The 19,516-nt window shown below is 36.6% G+C and overlaps 2 protein-coding genes across 4 annotated transcripts; one reads left to right on the top strand and one right to left on the bottom strand.

Annotated features, from left to right (window-relative positions):
* Nucleotides 1-6,802: 6,802 nt before the first annotated feature.
* LOC137715556 (elongation factor 1-alpha-like) lies at nucleotides 6,803-9,508 on the bottom strand. The gene is made up of 3 exons (XM_068454903.1): nucleotides 9,402-9,508; nucleotides 8,190-8,672; nucleotides 6,803-7,994 (listed from the first exon to the last, which is right to left on the bottom strand). Exons 2-3 carry the CDS (start codon nucleotides 8,649-8,651, stop codon nucleotides 7,113-7,115), a joined length of 1,344 nt encoding a protein of 447 aa, XP_068311004.1. The 5' UTR covers nucleotides 8,652-8,672; nucleotides 9,402-9,508; the 3' UTR covers nucleotides 6,803-7,112.
* A 1,840-nt stretch (nucleotides 9,509-11,348) lies between these two features.
* Nucleotides 11,349-14,762, top strand: LOC137715107 (pentatricopeptide repeat-containing protein At2g27800, mitochondrial-like). 3 transcript variants are annotated; one of them, XR_011065515.1, is made up of 4 exons: nucleotides 11,349-11,483; nucleotides 12,059-13,406; nucleotides 13,889-14,128; nucleotides 14,439-14,762. XR_011065515.1 is itself a non-coding variant. In XM_068454331.1 (3 exons), exons 2-3 carry the CDS (start codon nucleotides 12,163-12,165, stop codon nucleotides 13,890-13,892), a joined length of 1,248 nt encoding a protein of 415 aa, XP_068310432.1. In that variant the 5' UTR covers nucleotides 11,349-11,483; nucleotides 12,059-12,162; the 3' UTR covers nucleotides 13,893-14,394. The 3 variants fall into 3 exon arrangements, 1 of the variants encoding a protein (XP_068310432.1); XR_011065516.1 differs by lacking the exon at nucleotides 14,439-14,762 and adding an exon at nucleotides 14,247-14,394; XM_068454331.1 differs by lacking the exon at nucleotides 14,439-14,762 and having other exon boundaries at nucleotides 13,889-14,394.
* The last annotated feature ends 4,754 nt before the right edge of the window (nucleotides 14,763-19,516 follow it).

Raw genomic sequence — 19,516 nt, 5'->3', positions numbered from 1 at the left:
TAATTTTTAGAGGGGCTCCCTGTTTGTAGCCGTTGGATCAAATTTCAATGACTTGAATCATTTGATCCATGCGCTCAGTTCCTTTGGATTCGGAGGGGATTCGTTTCCATTTAAAAATACCAAATACATTAAAAATATAATAATTAATTTACAAGTGCGAAAAAATGTGAAAAAATATGTAAAGGCTCGTGGTCGCATCCTCTATGCTTTAATTATGGGTACATCGTCGTTTGAATTTTTAAAACTATACAAATCCTCATGAATAGTATTTTTAAGGGAGTTCAAAAGAAAGTAAAATTCATAATTATTAATGTACAAGTCTAAAAAATGTGAAAGCATATATAAATGTGTCAGGTTCCTCAATCTTTAAACACAACTCCCTTCATTTTGCATATCCTTTAACATTTGGTATTTTCTATTTATGTACTAATGTTTTTTTTCATTAGGCTCTTATTTTGAATTATGTAATACTTGAAAGACAAATGTTTGTTTTTTTTTTTAATGTTTTGAAGTAATATTTATGTGACAATGTGGTATGCATATATGAATTTAGTATTATGTCTTCTATTTTTTGGGGTCAAATTATGTTTTCATTTTCATTATTTATTGATTTAAATATATTTTCTTTAACGGGTAACGGGTCGGGTTATATTACCTGATAATATTAACAGGTCGATTTCGGATCGGATCATATTACCATTTACTTTAATGTGTGTTACACGATATAACCCGTTAAGATATCAGGTATATCACAAAAACGAGATGAATATGAAAAACATGACACGAATATCAGATCTAGGAAGAGGCCTAACAAAGAATCAGAAAATATGAGAGAAAGGAAGATGAGAGAGAAAAATTAGAACATATAGAGAGAGAGAGAAAAAAAAAACAAAAAAAAAAACCTGGCATCATTGTTTATTTTTCTCATCTCTTCATCTCTTCATCTCTTCATCTCTTCTTTTTTTGCGTGGCACCACTTTTCCATTTTCTTTAGTTCTCTTCTTCATTTTTTTTTTCCATTTATTGTCCTGATTCATCATCTCAGCACGTAGCCCCACCTCATAATACCATAACATAAGTTTTCTTTCTTATAAGCTCTGCTTCATGTTTTCTAATGGTTTACCAATTTTAGAATTTATTTTTTTTAAGAGTGTTGTAGGAAGTAGTATTGTTCGTCATTATTTGAAAATAAACCAAAGAAGTAAATGATTCGAAAAAAATATATGTAATTTTAGTTAGAACCACAAACTGGTATGAACCGAACTAGAATCATCGTGAACCGAACCATACGGTTTTAATAATAAATTTGAATGAAACCGTATCGAATTGAACTGTTGATATTTTTATATTTTGATTCCAGTTTGAGAGTGGAATTGGGCCGAACCGGACTTGCCCACCCCTGGGAGAGAGGAGAGAAAAATCAGATAGGAAGAGATGGGATAACAAGAAAAGATGGAGAGAGAAGAGTTTAAAAACTGATTTTTTTGTGTTTGTTTTCTTTTGAGCAAAATATATTATCTACACTAAGGGAGTGGGAGAGAGGGCTAAGTCTCATAATGGACTAATAATAATGTAGTTCAAATTCATCTTTGACAAGAATCGAACATAAAACCTCTCACTTTCAAGTAAAGAGAAATACCATTAGACCGTAGTACTATGTGGCGACTTTTTCATTTTTTTAAAGTAAGATAATTTTTTAAGTTGTTTTAAGTTTACTTTTTAAAAATAGTCTTACCAAACAATAATTTTTTATTTGAGACTCAAAAATTGTTTCTGAGTTAAAACTCCTTATTTTTAGCTGTTAAATTGATTGAATCAAAGGAAAACAAAAAGAGCGTTTGTTATCATTTCTCAAGTTTAAGTTCTTGTTGAAACGCAAATAGAAGTTTATTTGGAAATGAATTTCAAGCACTCGTTTTCTTATTTTTCACATTTGTTTTCATATTATTTTATAACGGAAGCTACCTTCCAACTATCATATTACTACGAGGATCATTTATTCAAATTAGACATAAAACTATTATGTAATTTGAAGGAATTATGATATCTGATTTTATACGCGTACTAGTAACGATTTAGTCTTGCAACTCCCTTTTTTAGTTCACGTGGTCCTTCAAATAGATCACTTCCCTCCCGTACCAAGCAACTAGACCACTTCCCTCCCTGTACCAGCTAGACCTTTTCCGTCTACTTGAAGATAGTATTGTTAACCTACCACCCTGCCCCCTCTCTCCCCCACCCCCACAACCCATTCTCCCCCTGCCTTCCATTTGACATGTTACCGATCGGAGTGATTCCACTTGGAGGTTATTCGTAAGTCTTTCAAGATGATTATATCAAAGTTTTAGATTTTTCTACTTAGCCGTTTGGTTGTGGTAATGAATTAAAGGCCAAGCGCGCAATTTTTCTAGATTGACGTTTTTGGACATTTTGGGTATTTTGGAGGTCAATATAGCATATTTTGAGGAACATTCATTCTGCGGATTTGTAGGGTACGTCTCCAGCTTTCAAAAGAGACCTTTTGGGACCAAATTGAGTTGATTTGGTTGGTCAAAAGGCTAATTTTCTGAGAAGTCTGAATTTTAATTTAAATAGGAAATCTTTTATTTTCTGTTTTATTATTTTATTATGTTTCCTAGTTTTATTCTAAGACTTTTAGGGTTTTATTTGGTAGTACTATAAATAAAGATATTTAGCCATTAAGGTTAGAGAAAAGAGAGAGGAGGAGAACACGCGCAATACTTTAGAGAGCTTTGGAAGTTTATTTTCAAGATGTTTTCCTTCCATGTTCTTAATAATATTTTGTTTTATGATTGTTCGTAACTAAATTCTTTTGTTAGGACGAAGCCACGATCCTTAGCATTAATATGTAATTTTTATTTAATTGCTTATGATTGAATGCATGCACGCTTTGAATTATTAATCACCATTTTAAACTATCTAATTGTCTTAATGCCTTATCACCATTAGGATCTTTAGAAAAGTAATTTGATGCAATTTTGGTCGGAAGGTTTCCTGAAATTGACACTGGCTTCTTGTGGTTAATAATTGTAATTTCATTTAAGATGAACACCATGTCTTAAAGGTTGCATGATTTTTCAAAGGGTTTTCATAAAACATAATGAGTCTCTCATGTTCATATTTGATTTGAACGTCCGGACGAATTGCATATTAGATATACGTTCTATGTTGGAGGTTCCAAGTAGAATATAAATTAGGAAAACTTAACCTTCAAAGTGGCATGTGTAGATCATAAGTAATTGGTAGAAATTTAGAGGATTGCTAGGTGATGGTGGAACCCTAATGCTTTTATAAATTGGTATTTAAAACTCTTTTATTTTATCATATTAGTTTTGGCCAAATTTATTATTTGTGTTTAATTAAAATTCGTTTTTAATATTAACCAAATTCAAAAACTTCTTTCTTAATTTTCAGTTTTAAGTAATTGAATAGGAATTGTTTTTACATAAATTATTAAAATAATCATTGAGGAGAACGACTTTACATGAGCATCTATACTACAATATCATTGTACTCTTGCTAGTATTTTGTGTGATTTTGACTTACTTTTCGTAGGTGAGAAAAATCCTTTCTCCTACTTTCCTCCCCAACTCCGATTTTAGATGAGTTAGTGAACAAAAGCAATGGGAACCTTCTAGTAGCGAATTTGGTCTCATGACCACTTGTTATTCATACACTTTCCAATTGCTTTGTCGAGAATAAATCGGGAGAATCAATCGGGGTGTCACATAGATTAATATGGTGGTGTTACATATACTTTTTTTGAATTCCTCAGTAAAATTTTAATGAAGTACTTTCCCTTTAAGTGATACAATATTTTTAGAGGGCGGATTTGTGTGTTGAATATCTTACATTGGCAAGAGAAAGAAAAAAAATGTTTAAATATCCTAATCCTATTCCTACTAATACTGAGTTATTTTGTGATAAAATCATACAACTGATTGTGTATGTGATAATTACAAGTTGGAGACAATATCAGTGTTGTTAGAAGCGGGTCTTTGGCCCGTCTCTTTGATAATTTGACATCGTAGCACATAAAAAACGCATGTCAAAGTTTGAATAAAAAAAAAAACATAGGTCAGTTCCTTACTTTTAATTATATATATATATATATATAAATTAAATTGCTTTATACTTCTTAAGGAAAGGAGTTCAATTTCTTTTAGGTATGAACGATTCATTTGAGGAACTTGCCGCATGTCTAGGTTCTCATGGTCGGCCCTTAGACTCCACTTCCAAACGTTTGCATCTTATCAAATTACAGAGGAAGAAGTGTCACGAGTCAAGTCTGCGTTCTATAATGGAGTCTTATCTCTTATTTATTGATATTATTGCGTCGCTTCCAATTTTAGTGTAAATATATTGTAATGTAAACAAAAAAGTCTATTTAACCAAAAAAAAAAAAAAAAAAAAAAAACCCTTCTCTAATCCTATGTACGTTGCAGTGTATGTTTCTCTCCCCTTCTCATGTGATTAAACGTGAAGAGAGACACAGAAGCCATGGAGGATAAGGAAGTATTTTTCGTACTTGAGAGGGTATGTGATGTTTTGTACAACAGATATTCCCATGTGCATGACTAGTGTCTATAGAATAATCAGTCCTATCGAGGATAATGTTGTGGTAAGTGGGGCTATGGCGGCCATTGGCAAGGGTCATCAATAAGGAGATATTTTTTAGTACGTTAGAAATACAGCTTAGTATAAATAATATGATTGGTTGGAAATTTGATAAAATAAATTTTAATAAATTAAATTATTATATTTAATGTACCGAACTGTTTGCCTGGCATACTGAAAATTTCTTGGTCAACGAGGGTTTGGTAGCGGTGTCAAATGAGTGAGTAAATGGGACATGTGAAAGACGAGTGCTGGCGTGCATGATTGTGGGCCAGAAATGGTGCCAATTAAGTGTGAGGAATATGGTTTGGGTAGGCTTTCCTTACTATCGATCCCAGTCATCTGATGGTGACTACTAGTAAAAAAAATATGTACCTCTATACTTCATTAGATCATTTAAAAACATACGTCTTGTTTGCTGTTTAAGATTGAAAAAGTACATTAAATGTATAGACGAATGGTTATTCTTTTGAAATTGATTATGAGAAACGAAAAAATTGTGTCAACTTTGAAGTTAGGAGATGAATTACGCATATGTTTAATATCAACAGAAGGAAAATAAATAAATGTGCTTTTAGTAAAAATAATACTTGAGTACTCATTGGCGAGTACCCAAAGTACTGACTTTTGTGTGTGATGGTTTAAGATGTTTGTCGATTACAACACTTTGCCATCTTTGTAACCAAATGCAAACCAACCCTTTAAACCCAGGATCAAACAAAAGTCTTGCAGACTGGTTGGAGGAGGAGGATTCTGTTTGGTAATGGGTTTAATAAGAGAAAGGCTTTTTAGCCAAAATTGTCTTTGAGATTTGCATAACTTCTCACTTTAGTCAGTGAGATTATCTACTATTAATAATTTTGGTCATTTTGTGAAAAATCTCCATAAAATAAGCATAAAATGACAAAAATACCCTCAATTTTTGTCAAAATATTTTCGCCTATTGTTTACTAAAATGAGGGTAGTTTTGTCATTTTGATCCTTATTTAACAGAATTTTTCATGGAATAACCAAAATGATTGATGGTGGACAATCTCATAAACCACTTTTATTGATTTTAAATCTTAAGGACCAAAGTGATGAGTTATGCAAATCTTAGGGATCATTTTGGCTAGAAAACCTAAGAGAAAAGAGTATGGTTACTTGGTTATAAAACTTAAATATCTAACACATGTCGTGTTTTTATTGGACCACATAATCTGGCAAGTCAAATAAAAACTAATTATAAAGGAAAGAGATCCTCTTCGGATCTCTTCCACCAAAATCCACCAAATCACCTAATTCAGACCTATGAAATTTGATCTAACGGCTAAAATTATTATAACTTTTTAAAATTGTCATCTGTTTGTAGCCATTTGATCAAATTTCAAGGGTCCGAATTGATTGATTGGGTGGATTTGGTGGAAGAGATATGGAAAGGATCCCTTTCCGACTATAAACCCTTGAATCTCAATGGCATTTCACCTCTCCAATGACGAGGCAACAGGAAAATGTTGCCTCAAAAGTGGTATAACAAGGCAACATTGCCTTGCCTCGAGGGGCTTCACAAGGTAAAATTGCCTTGTCATTAAGCTTAAGGCGTTTTCATTGTAAAAATGTTGAAGCCAAACTGAGTCGCTTATCCCAGCCCAAGGATCGTCCCTTGACACAAATGTTGATGTCAAAGTGCAACGTACACCGTCCAATAACACTCCACCCACTTGTGATCTAATGCAAACCCAAGGTCACACCAAACCCCATACAAGTCTGAGTCTGATTCTCATAGAAGAGAATGAGCTAAATGAAACGGGTTAGATCCAATAACATATTGTTGTAAGTTACTTTTGATGCAACAATATATTACTTGACCCAATAACATATTGTTGTAAGTTACTTTTGATGCAACAATATATTACTTGACCAAGCCGGCAGCTATGCTGCTGTAAAACCATTTCATGTAAATTGCTCTCCGTACTGAAACTATCAAGACAAAAAGAATAAACAACATTCTACAACATATCCCCATACAAGACATCATCGAAGGACCACATTCACTGCAGTCGGAGCTTGCCGGAGATCAAAGTTTGGTCATCAGAGATAATATAATTATCCCCGACGCATATGCTGCTTCAATACCATATAAAAAGGAGCTGGTAAAATCACATGCTAGGTACGAAATATGAAATACCACAAGAATATATTTATTAGACGCTAAGTTTTTATACCGAGAGTAGCAAGAACCAGTCACAAAAGCTTTTAGCCGCACTGGGAAAAACCCAGAGCACCTAGACTCTCAACGGAGGAGACAGCACAAGAACACACTAGCATCGCCACCGCCGGTCGAGCACCCAATTCTGAGAATGAATGCCCGACGACGACAACAACAACAAATTACGCAACGAGCAATCCATCGAAATACTAGTAGAGAAGTTTTTACGACTATTATTATTAGGATAGGAGATTTCGCCTGCGGAAATCTGATGAACCAGAGCGGTTCACTTCTTCTTAGCAGCGGCCTTGGTGATCTTAGCTCCAGTTGGATCCTTCTTCTCAACGCTCTTGATGACACCAACTGCAACAGTCTGGCGCATGTCCCTCACAGCAAAACGTCCAAGCGGTGGGTACTCAGAGAAGGTCTCAACAACCATGGGCTTTGTTGGAATCATCTTCACAAATCCGGCATCACCATTCTTCAAGAACTTAGGCTCCTTCTCAAGCTCCTTGCCAGATCGCCTGTCAATCTTTGTCACAAGCTCAGCAAACTTGACAGCAATGTGGGAGGTATGACAGTCGAGAACTGGTGCATATCCCTGTCCAATCTGCCCCGGGTGGTTCATGATGATGACCTGAGAGGTAAAGTTAGCAGCCTCCTTTGCAGGATCATCCTTGGAGTTGGAAGCAACATAACCACGCTTGAGATCCTTGACAGCAACATTCTTCACGTTGAATCCAACATTATCACCTGGAAGGGCCTCCAGCATAGCTTCGTGGTGCATCTCAACAGACTTGACCTCAGTAGTTAGCCCAGTTGGGCCAAAAGTCACCACCATACCAGGCTTAATGACACCAGTCTCAACACGTCCAACAGGGACGGTACCAATACCACCAATCTTGTACACATCCTGAAGTGGAAGCCGGAGGGGCTTGTCTGTGGGCCTCTTGGGCTCGTTGATCTGGTCAAGAGCCTCAAGAAGGGTGGGACCCTTGTACCAGTCAAGGTTGGTGGACCTCTCAATCATGTTGTCACCCTCAAACCCAGAAATGGGGACAAAGGGAATCTTATCTGGATTGTAGCCAACCTTCTTGAGATAGGACGACACTTCCTTCACAATTTCTTCGTACCTTGCCTTTGAGTACTTGGGAGTGGTGGCATCCATCTGTACACAATAATCGACATTGTGTGACATGAGTTAGAACTGCTTGTGAAATCACAGCAATAATAGCTGACATCCAATACCAATTGAAGTATCATCGTAGTAAAATATTCAATATACAATTGCAATATAAAAACAATGAAATACCAAACAATATAAAATTTGAAATGCATTTGACACAAGATATATAAGGCTCACCTTGTTGCAGCAGCAAATCATTTGCTTGACACCAAGAGTGAAAGCAAGCAAAGCATGCTCACGGGTCTGACCATCCTTGGAAATACCGGCTTCAAAACCTCCAGTGGTGGAGTCAATGATGAGGATGGCACAGTCAGCCTGGGAGGTTCCCGTAATCATGTTCTTGATAAAGTCACGATGTCCAGGAGCATCAATGACAGTGCAGTAGTACTTGGTGGTCTCAAATTTCCACAAGGCAATATCAATGGTAATTCCACGCTCACGCTCAGCCTTGAGCTTGTCCAACACCCAGGCATACTTGAATGACCTCTTGTTCATCTCAGCAGCCTCCTTCTCGAACCTCTCGATCACACGCTTGTCAATACCACCAAGCTTGTAGATCAAGTGGCCAGTGGTGGTTGACTTGCCAGAGTCGACATGGCCAATGACCACAATGTTGATATGGAACTTCTCTTTACCCATGACGGATTATCAGCAACAGAACTGAAATATCAAACAGATTAAAAAAAATAAATCAGTCAGTCAGCCAAACAACACATACAGCAGACCATATAAGAACGCTACAACGGAATCAATTTAAATGATTATCCAAATACAGAGTCGTTTAGATGCTCCTAACAAAATACGAGGGCAATATATAGTTGCTCCAGAAATTCCACAAAATACACAAAACATATTGAGCGTCAGATTTTCAAAACGCCACAACTATTACTATTGCTTCAAGGAAGCAGTTTCACGGAACTGATCAAATCTACACACCAGAACAAAAACAATAGTAAACCATTAAAGAATATTAAAATAAAAATCAAGATTATTAAAATATTAATGTAACACATGCGTGATTGTATCCGATCAGCAAATAAACAAACATCAAAACCCATATCTGAACAAATTAAAAAGACCCAGAATCAAAACTCTAAACCAAATAAATAAATTCTCTAACAGTGTTGCATTAGATATACGAAAACCCTAAAACCCACTTGCAATTCACACAGAAATCTAGATCTAATCACAAATCTCAAACAAAAACCGGAACCCAATTCACCAATTCATCAGCAAACGAACAAAAAACCCCTAAAATTTTCAAAAAAAAATAATTCAGGAAATTAACATCTAAAAGGAACCAGAATTAAATCGAACAAATAGAATCGCAAAGGATTTAATTAAATAAATAACAAAATCTGCAACAAAGAGACAGAGATCTGAGCGAACCTGGAAGAAGCAGACTGGAAGCTTCAGGGGATTGTTTATCTCGCCGACTTCAGAGTGCGAAGAGCGAGAAATGGCAGAGGGTGTCTAAAGTGAGAGCCTCGTGAATTTTAAATAGGCGGAAATGGGGATACTGTGGTTAGGGTTTTACTCACCGCCTTTGGATGATTGAGTTTTTGATCGGACGGTTGTAAGTGTTTGCTTGCCAATTACATAATGTGCTGCGCTGGCATATTCTGAATTCAGTAATCCCGTTTCACAATTTTTCCGGTAACGACATCCTTCAATATCATTATTTTAATAAATAGAAGAAAATTTATTAAAAATTTAACATCCTCGGATCACACTATTTTGATTACATTTACAACGTCCTTGTATCAGGTATCACTATTACTTTCATTTTACTTCAAATTCTTTTGAGGTTTGAGCGGGAAGCGTTCGGGATAAGTTTTTCAGCGTGATTGTTTTACTGCTAAATAGTTGTTGATCGAAGTTGCATTTTTATTCAAGATTTTAATTATCGTATTTTATAAATAAGTTTTCTTTACGATTTAATTAAAAAAATAAAAAATAAATCTTTTACGGTTGTATTTTTTTGTTGAATTTTACTATCGTAATTACTTGCCTTCATGATGTAGAAATATTGAAATGATAGTGTTATTCACACATTTATCTTTACCTCTCACATATATTTATTAATTTTTCGTCAATAATTTTCTTTAATGTTTCGATATGATATCCAATACCCAAAACACAATTGTATGTGTGAAGTTGTATGGACTAGGCCTCAATCATTGGGTCTTTACTTGCCCAAAGAGTTCTTTGGGCTTGCAATAAAAAATTAATTACCAACGTGCAACTATATGGTGGCACCACATTAAAATTCCACATCAACAAATTGACAAAATAAAATTCAATATATGATGAATTGTTAATAGAGGTTTTTTCTGGTTATATACAACAAATTTATGAATCTGTATGCAAATTAAAGACACTATTGGTGTTCGTCGAAAGTAGGTTATTGATAAATATTGCTTAAATCTTTACATAATATCAGTATATCAAAGTAATTTTTATGAAACCTATGATTTCTTGTTGCCATTTACCTTTGCCATGACCAAATCCAACATCAGAGAGACCAAATATGAGAAAGAAAGAAATTCAGCGTGATAAGGATGACTCAATCACTAGAAATAAGAGCTACTAAAATTTCGTGAAATAGGCGAGATAAAGATGAAGGAGGTGCAAAACTTTGAGATAGAGCTGCTAAGAGGAGGGAGAGTAATGGGATAAACGGGGGTTGAGAACTTGAGATATACTCATAAAGTTAGAGTAATTCTACCCTCCCAATTACCTGAGGAATTGGGTGATTCAATAAACCAAAACCAACAATATGAGCTCCAGCCTATGCCTAATCAGTCGGGCTACAATGAAGAAGGAGAAGGCCTAACTGCTCAATTGGGGCGCAATTATCCAACCAGCAAAAACCTAGGTGACGGGTTCGCGTTGCAGTAGTCTTTGAATTTGGGCCGTTGGATTTCTTAAATCCGACAGTTATTTCTAATCATGATTTTGAAAATAAAAAAAATGTAAAAGACTTGTTGTCCATGTGGTACAACCTCTGGATTGAAAATAAAATGTCATCCAAATTTAAAAATGTTAAAAAATATATAAATAAATGCAAAAAAAAAAAATTAAAAAAAAACTTAGGAATATGAACCGGGGCATGACTAGAATGAGATTGTAATTTCAAATGATAACACGTGATGTGATGTAACGGAATTGGTTACAAGTTTTATTTGAAATTAAACTTATTATTATTTTTTAAATAAATTTTTAATTTCAATTGCCCAAAAGTTTATTTACGGAATATCAATGCACTCAGTTAATCATTATTCACTAAAACAATAATTGCTAATTGCCCAATAGCCCTAGCAATTACCGCTCAAGGGCGGAGTTGCTTTTAGACCACTTCCAGACTCCAGTGTAGTAAAAGCTCCTAGTAGAGTACTGAAGTTACATTTCTCATCGATACTCAGCAACCAAGCACTCGGTCACTGACAGAGTAGCACTCTTATTTTTCAGGTAATCTCTTCTCAACTTGTCTTGATTTCCTTATGACCTGTTTGATTGCCAAGAAAAAGCGAAATATGAATTAAACTTACAAGTAATAATAATAATAATAATCTGTATTTTTGTTTCTGTTTCCCCTGGAAACTGTTGCGTTCAATGTTTCCATCGAGATTATTGGTTGGGTATTCAACCATTGTTCATGAATTATCTTTTTTTTTCTTTATTCTGTTTTATTTTGAACCTAAGGCGGCTGTTATTTTGCATCTGTTTTGTGGTTTTCAGTCAGTTTTCAGATTAAAGTTGGAGAACTTTGTAATTTGTGGATTTGTTTTTTGGAATTTGGATTCTGGGTTAGCTTGATTTTCCGTAATCATGCATGTGATTATAGAAAGATCTAATTTCCAATAAGGTTTTGCAATCATTTCATGTTTTGTGTTTCCACCAAAAAAAAAAAAAAAAAAAATCTGTTTGATGATGAAAGGCCATGTTTTCCTGATATGAGAATGTACTTCTTTTCGGTTTATATGTTTCATTGTTTGAAATTAATTGTCTGATTGAGCTTTGATGATTTGTGTTTGTGATTTCAGTTTTTGGGCTAAACGTTCATAATGCGTAAGGAGGCACAACCAAATTAAGAAGTGCAGTAGTACGAAACTTGGTGCTTCCATCTTGCGGTAAACCATTCAGTAATATGATTTCCGTTCGTAGATATTGCTTTAGAATGGATGTTCTTTCTTATAGTTTGAATTCCATCACTGGCACTTTGAGGCCTATACACTATTTGATTCAAACCCAAATTGACCCAGTTCCCAAAATCGCTTCAAATGGATATCTTGGTATATATGAGCAGTTTTTGCTGTGTAATTATTACTCGACCAAGCCCCCATTGCGATCTTTTAGAAGGAGAGAGCGTAAGAGATCGGAATCCAATAAATCGACTCTTGATGAAGTCCAGTTTCAAAGGGCCTTATCCCAGTTGTTGCCTAGATTTACACCTGAAGAACTTTGCAATGTTATAACTCAGCAAGACAATCCTTTTGTGTGTTTAGAGTTGTTCAATTGGGCATCACAACAGCCACGGTTCAAACACGATGTTTCTACTTATCACATTACGATCAAGAAACTTGGCGTAGCTAAAATGTATCAAGAAATGGATGATGTTGTCAACCAAGTGCTTGCTATTTCTTACATTGGTTCTGAGGCGCTTTACAATTCCATTATTTACTTTTTGACGGAAGCCCGGAAGTTGACTAGAGCTGTCAATATATTTAAACTCATGAGGAACAGCAGAAACATGGAGTGTAGGCCTTCAATTAGGACATATAATATTCTTTTTACGGCCTTTTTGAGTAGGGGATCTAATTCTTACATAAATCACATGTATATGGAGACCACCAGGTGTCTGTTTCGGCAAATGGTGAATGATGGGATTGAGCCTGATATTTACTCTTTGAATTCTATGATTAAGGGTTATGTACTTTCCCTTCATCTCAATGATGCACTTAGAATATTCCATCAGATGGATGTGGTCTATAAATGCACACCAAACTCGTTTTCCTACGATTATCTCATCCATGGGTTATGTTGCCAAGGCCGAACACACAATTCTAAGCAGCTGTGCAATGAAATGAAGAGCAAAGGGTTTATGCCAAGTAGTAAATCATACAACTCGCTTGTGAACGCTTTGGCTCTTCATGGAGAGGTTGAGGAGGCACTGAAGTATCTGTGGGAGATGATTGAGAATCGAAGATCAGCTGAATTCATTACTTATAAGACAGTACTTGATGAAATCTGCAGACAAGGAAGGGTTGGAGAGGCAATGAAGTTGTTGAAGGAATTGGAAGAGAAAGACCTTCTCAATGGGCATGCTTACAGGAAGCTTCTATATGTTCTTGAAGATGACTATGGAGATCCGACTGTTCATGCTCAAATCAGGTAGTGTCATTGATTGTGAGCACATCTCCCATTTACTTTGATCTTATCTGCGCAAATCTACCGACTGCCAGTATTGTTAATGTGGGCTACTGCCTAAATTAGAGCCAGCCTATATGCGGTTGGCATCTGGTGTGGTTATACTTTTCTGCGTTGGATTTTGATAAGTGCATCTGCCAAATTGGATTTGAAGAGGAAATAGTATAAATTTGAATCTTTTGTTACTATATTCGTTTCATCGCGGATTAAAAATTATTACTGTCATATCAGTCATAGCCTAGTTGACTATATGATAACAATCTTTTTAACGAGTTTTTGGATGAAGCTTTTCAATATCAAATAAAAGTGTATCTGCTGGAACTCGTTGAATCTCTACCTTTAACTGAGAAGTATTGTTATCTTTGAGGAAAGTTTTTAGTTGTCAGATTACGATGTGAAAAAAAAAAAAAAAAAAATCTGATCCAGTGTTTACTTTATTGTTGCAGATAAACAGGCTTTAAAAGTTACCCCCCTTAACCCACCTTAAACCGGGTTGTTAAGAAGTCAGCACAGCTCACTCTCCGAGAAGTTTCTTCCAAGCATGTATTCACCAGCATCTCTTCCCCTGGAACATGCTCCAGTGGCATCCTGCTTGTCCAAGACAAGGCCAGGGGAACTAGAAGATTCTGTGCTCCAATTGGTACAATAGCACCACCATGCCTCCCTCGGAATCCACAAAATCACTGGTCAGTACCGCCGACATTAGATCTATGGTTTGTTTCTTTTTGTTGCCAGGATTCTCAACTGTTTGAATGAATTAGTAATCAAATAAATAATTAAGAAAAATGTGAGTGATTGTGGCAGAGAAGGCGAACAACTGAATGCCACCATTTCCCAATTTGTCAAACGTAGTGATCAATGGCTCTCCGTCGCTTGCTCTATCAACACTGCCCATGACATAGCTCTTTAACCTTTTCTTTTTGGCCAATAGCATGCCAAAAATTCTGAAGTTTTCGAGAGTGGAGTGTGCTAATAGTTTGACTCTTTTGTGGCTAGGTTTGTGTCGCAGGACATCGGAGACTTTGAGAACTGGATGAAGATCATGGAATTTGATTCACAAAGTATCACCGCAGCCGTCCAGGTTTGCTTTAGAGACATTGTACACTTCTGATGAATCTCACATGTTTGTGATTCCAGGCCCGCTAAATACATGAATGTGAACCTTTTGTCATGTGATTGTACTTGTTTATCTAATTACGAAGCGACTGGATTAGCATACCGGAAAAATTGTACAGTGAACTAGATGTATTCGAATTGAGGGCAAATTTATAGAGGAAAAGGGATTTGAAGAGCCTACGGGCGGAAATTATGCATCAAGGATTGTTCTAATTAATTTCATTTAAAATTTCTCTGTATTATTTCGGAAATTAGTTTTAGAGTCCTTCTGGTGAAGTGTTACATCAGACTCCTTAATTAGCTTTTGATGGGGCTTAGGGACCCTTAACCCTGCCGGATTCCTTGTTCAATACCAACACTGCAGGACTTAAAACTCGACTAGGACTAGAATAACAAGCAAATTACCCTAAGTTGCTGAGAAATTAGTTCTCTCTCTGTCTTCGAGAGAATGAAAAGCGAGCTGAGGGAAAACCGTAACAACCTTCCGCCCGTGGTCATACACGAGATTCTTTCATGGTTGCCGGTGAAGTCCTTTCGCCGCTTTGACTGCGTCTCAAAGTCATGGCGTTCTCTGATCTAAAAAACCACAAATAGCATTGAGTTCTCTCACTTTAAATAATATCGAGTTCTCTCACTTTACCCTATTTATTATTTATCACAAATAGCATCGAGTTCTCTCACTTTAAATAACTTTTTAATTCTTGTACTAACACCAATATTCCGCTGTAGCACATAAATTGGATTGAGCTTTGTATCACAATCGGGTTTGAATCCCGGTAGCGGAAAAAAGTTTTTATTTTTTATTTAAATAGTTTTTTAACTCTTCTATTAACAACCCACTCCTTTGTAACTTGCAGCACAATAAGAGCTCATTTATAAATGCTTTTAAAATGAGTTTTTGATGAAAATATTTTTGAAATCAATCCTTAGTAAAAATCCAAGTAATTCTAGAAGAGCAGTTTAAGTGCTTAATACAAGAAGCATATATTTGGACCATTCGGTTGGAGATGGCCTTACTGACAGAACAGTACTACAAAATTTTACTCTAATAAAAAAGTGTAAATAAATAGTATGGATATAGTCATGTTTTCCTCACTTCATGTCCGAAAAAATTATGATCACACGTCACACTATGTCTGAGAAAATTATGATCACACATCGTTCGGAGTTCTTACGGAAAAGCAGTTTAAGTGATCATAATACAAGAAGCATATATTTAAGGATTACTCCTCTGGGCAATGTGGGATGTCACATGGCCTCACTGACAGAACATCACTACAAAATTTTACTCTAATAAAAAAGTGTAAATAAATAGTATGGATATAGTCATCGTTCGGAGTTCTTACGGAACCCGAAGCCACTGAGCTCCCGAAAGGCCTCGCGCTAGGTAGGGATGAGAATATACATTTAAGGATCACTCCTCTGGGCAATGTGGGATGTCACAATCCACCCCCCTTAGGGGCCCGACGTCCTCGTCGGCACATTTCCGGCCAGGGATTGGCTCTGATACCAAATTTTTCACATCCCGGCCCGGGGCGGATCACTTCCCGGGCCCACTCCACCACCGTAGCACGATATTGTCCGCTTTGGGATTACCATTCCCTCACGGTTTTGTTTTTGGGAACTCACGAACAACTTCCCAGTGGGTCACCCATCATGGGATTGCTCTAGCCCCCTTCTCGCTTAACTTCGGAGTTCTTACGGAACTCGAAGCCAGTGAGCTCCCAAAAGGCCTCGCGCTAGGTAGGGATGAGAATATACATTTAAGGATCACTCCTCTGGGCAATGTGGGATGTCACAATCCACCCCCCTTAGGGGCCCGACGTCCTCGTCGGCACATTTCCGGCCAGGGATTGGCTCTGATACCAAAATTTTCACATCCCGGCCCGGGGCGGATCACTTCCCGGGCCCACTCCACCACCGTAGCACGATATTGTCCGCTTTGGGCTTACCATTCCCTCACGGTTTTGTTTTTGGGAACTCACGAGCAACTTCCCAGTGGGTCACCCATCATGGGATTGCTCTAGCCCCCTTCTCGCTTAACTTCGGAGTTCCTACGGAACCCGAAGCCAGTGAGCTCCCAAAAGGCCTCGCGCTAGGTAGGGATGGGAATATACATTTAAGGATCACTCCTCTGGGCAATGTGGGATTATCCCGGCCCGGGACGGATCACTTCCCGGGCCCACTCCACCACCGTAGCACGATATTGTCCGCTTTGGGATTACCATTCCCTCACGGTTTTATTTTTGGGAACTCACGAACAACTTCCCAGTGGGTCACCCATCATGGGATTGCTCTAGCCCCCTTCTCGCTTAACTTCGGAGTTCCTACGGAACTCGAAGCCAGTGAGCTCCCAAAAGGCCTCGCGCTAGGTAGGGATGAGAATATACATTTAAGGATCACTCCTCTGGGCAATGTGGGATGTCACAATCCACCCCCTTAGGGGCCCGACGTCCTCGTCGGCACATTTCCGGCCAGGGATTGGCTCTGATACCAAAATTTTCACATCCCGCCCCGGGGCGGATCACTTCCCGGGCCCACTCCACCACCGTAGCACGATATTGTCCGCTTTGGGCTTACCATTCTCTCACGGTTTTGTTTTTGGGAACTCACGAGCAACTTCCCAGTGGGTCACCCATCATGGGATTGCTCTAGCCCCCTTCTTGCTTAACTTCGGAGTTCCTACGGAACCCGAAGCCAGTGAGCTCCCAAAAGGCCTCGCGCTAGGTAGGGATGGGAATATACATTTAAGGATTACTCCTCTGGGCAATGTGGGATGTCACATGGCCTCACTGACAGAACATCACTACAAAATTTTACTCTAATAAAAAAGTGTAAATAAATAGTATGGATATAGTCATGTTTTCCTCACTTCATGTCCGAAAAAATTATGATCACACGTCACACTATGTCTGAGAAAATTATGATCACACATCGTTCGATCATAGTTGGTCTAATATGAGCCTCAGATGATCCCTTAACTGGAAATAGTATTCCCCTAGGAAGATAATATTTATTATTTATCACAAATAATATCAAGTTCTCTCACTTTAAATAATTTTTTGAATTCTTCTACTAGCATCCGATATTCCGCTGTAGCACATAAATTGGATTGAGCTTTGTATCACAACCGGGTTCGAATCCCGGCAGCGGAAAAAAGTTTTTATTTTTTATTTAAATAGTTTTTTAGTTCTCCTATTAACAACCCACTCCTTTGTAACTTGCAGCACAATAAGAGCTCATTTATAAATGCTTTTGAAATGACTGAAGCACTTTTGGTGAAAATATTTTTGAAATCAATCCTTAGTAAAAATCCAAGTAATTCTAGAAAAGCAGTTTAAGTGCTTAATACAAGAAGCATATATCTGGACCATTCGGTTGGAGATGACCTTACTGAAAGAACATTACTACAAAATTTAACTCTAATAAAAAAGTGTGAATAAATATTATAGATATAGTCATGTTTTCCTCACTTCATGTCCAAAAAAATTATGATCACACATCATTCTATGTTTGAGAAAATTATGATCACACATCGTGCGATCATAGTTGGTCTAATACGAGCCTCAGATGATCTCTTAACTGGAAATAGTATTCCCCTGGGAAGATAATATTTATTATTTATCACAAATAACATCAAGTTCTCTCACTTTAAATAATTTTTTAATTCTTCTACTAGCATCCCATATTCCGCTGTAGCACATAAATTGGATTGAGCTTTGTATCACAATCGGGTTCGAATCCCGACAGCGGAAAAAATTTTTCTTTTTTATTTAAATAATTTTTTAACTCTCCTATGAACAAGCCACTCCTTTGTAACTTGCAGCACAATAAGAGCTCATTTATAAATGCTTATAAAATGACTGAAGCGCTTTTGATGAAAATATTTTTGAAATCATTTATTAGTAAAAATCCAAGTAATTCTAGAAAAGCAGTTTAAGTGCTTAATACAAGAAGCATATCTTTGGACCATTCGGTTGGAGATGGCCTTACTGACAGAACATTACTACAAAATTTTACTCTAATAAAAAAGTGTAAATAAATAGTATGGATATAGTCATGTTTTCCTCACTTCATGTCCAAAAAAATTATGATCACACATCACTCTATGTTTGAGAAAATTATGATCACACATCGTTCGATCATAGTTGGTCTAATATGAGCCTCAGATGATCCCTTAACTGGAAATAGTATTCCCCTGGGAAGATAATATTTATTATTTATCACAAATAACATCAAGTTCTCTCACTTTAAATAATTTTTTAATTCTTCTACTAGCATCTGATATTCCGCTGTAGCACATAAATTGGATTGAGCTTTGTATCACAACCGGGTTCGAATCCCGGCAGCGGAAAAAAGTTTTTATTTTTTATTTAAATAGTTTTTTAACTCTCCTATTAACAACCCACTCCTTTGTAACTTGCAGCACAATAAGAGCTCATTTATAAATGCTTTTGAAATGACTGAAGCGCTTTTGATGAAAATATTTTTGAAATCAATTCTTAGTAAAAATCCAAGTAATTCTAGAAAAGCAGTTTAAGTGCTTAATAGAAGAACCATATATTTGGACCATTCGGTTGGAGATGGCCTCACTGACAGAACATTACTACAAAATTTTACTCTAATAAAAAAGTGTAAATAAATAGTATGGATATAGTCATGTTTTCCTCACTTCATGTCCGAAAAAATTATGATCACACATCACACTATGTCTGAGAAAATTATGTTCACACATCGTTCGATCATAGTTGGTCTAATATGATCCTCAGATGATCCCTTAACTGGAAATAGTATTCCCCTGGGAAGATAATATTTATTATTTATCACAAATAATATCAAGTTCTCTCACTTTAAATAATTTTTTAATTCTTCTACTAGCATCCCATATTCCGTTGTAGCACATAAATTGGATTGAGCTTTGTATCACAACCGGGTTCGAATCCCGGCAGCGGAAAAAA

Source organism: Pyrus communis, chromosome 14 (assembly GCF_963583255.1).
Source record: "Pyrus communis chromosome 14, drPyrComm1.1, whole genome shotgun sequence".
NCBI lineage: Eukaryota > Viridiplantae > Streptophyta > Magnoliopsida > Rosales > Rosaceae > Pyrus > Pyrus communis.
This window is presented reverse-complemented; position numbering and strand designations above follow the sequence as displayed.

Bases quoted from the DNA above. Each gene is read 5' to 3' on its own strand.
- LOC137715556 (XM_068454903.1), bottom strand. From the start codon at position 8,651: ATGGGTAAAGAGAAGTTCCATATCAACATTGTGGTCATTGGCCATGTC. The intron at 7,995-8,189 runs GTGAGCCTTATA...TATTGTGTACAG, and splicing joins TGATTTGCTGCTGCAACAAG to ATGGATGCCACCACTCCCAA.
- LOC137715107 (XM_068454331.1), top strand. From the start codon at position 12,163: ATGATTTCCGTTCGTAGATATTGCTTTAGAATGGATGTTCTTTCTTAT.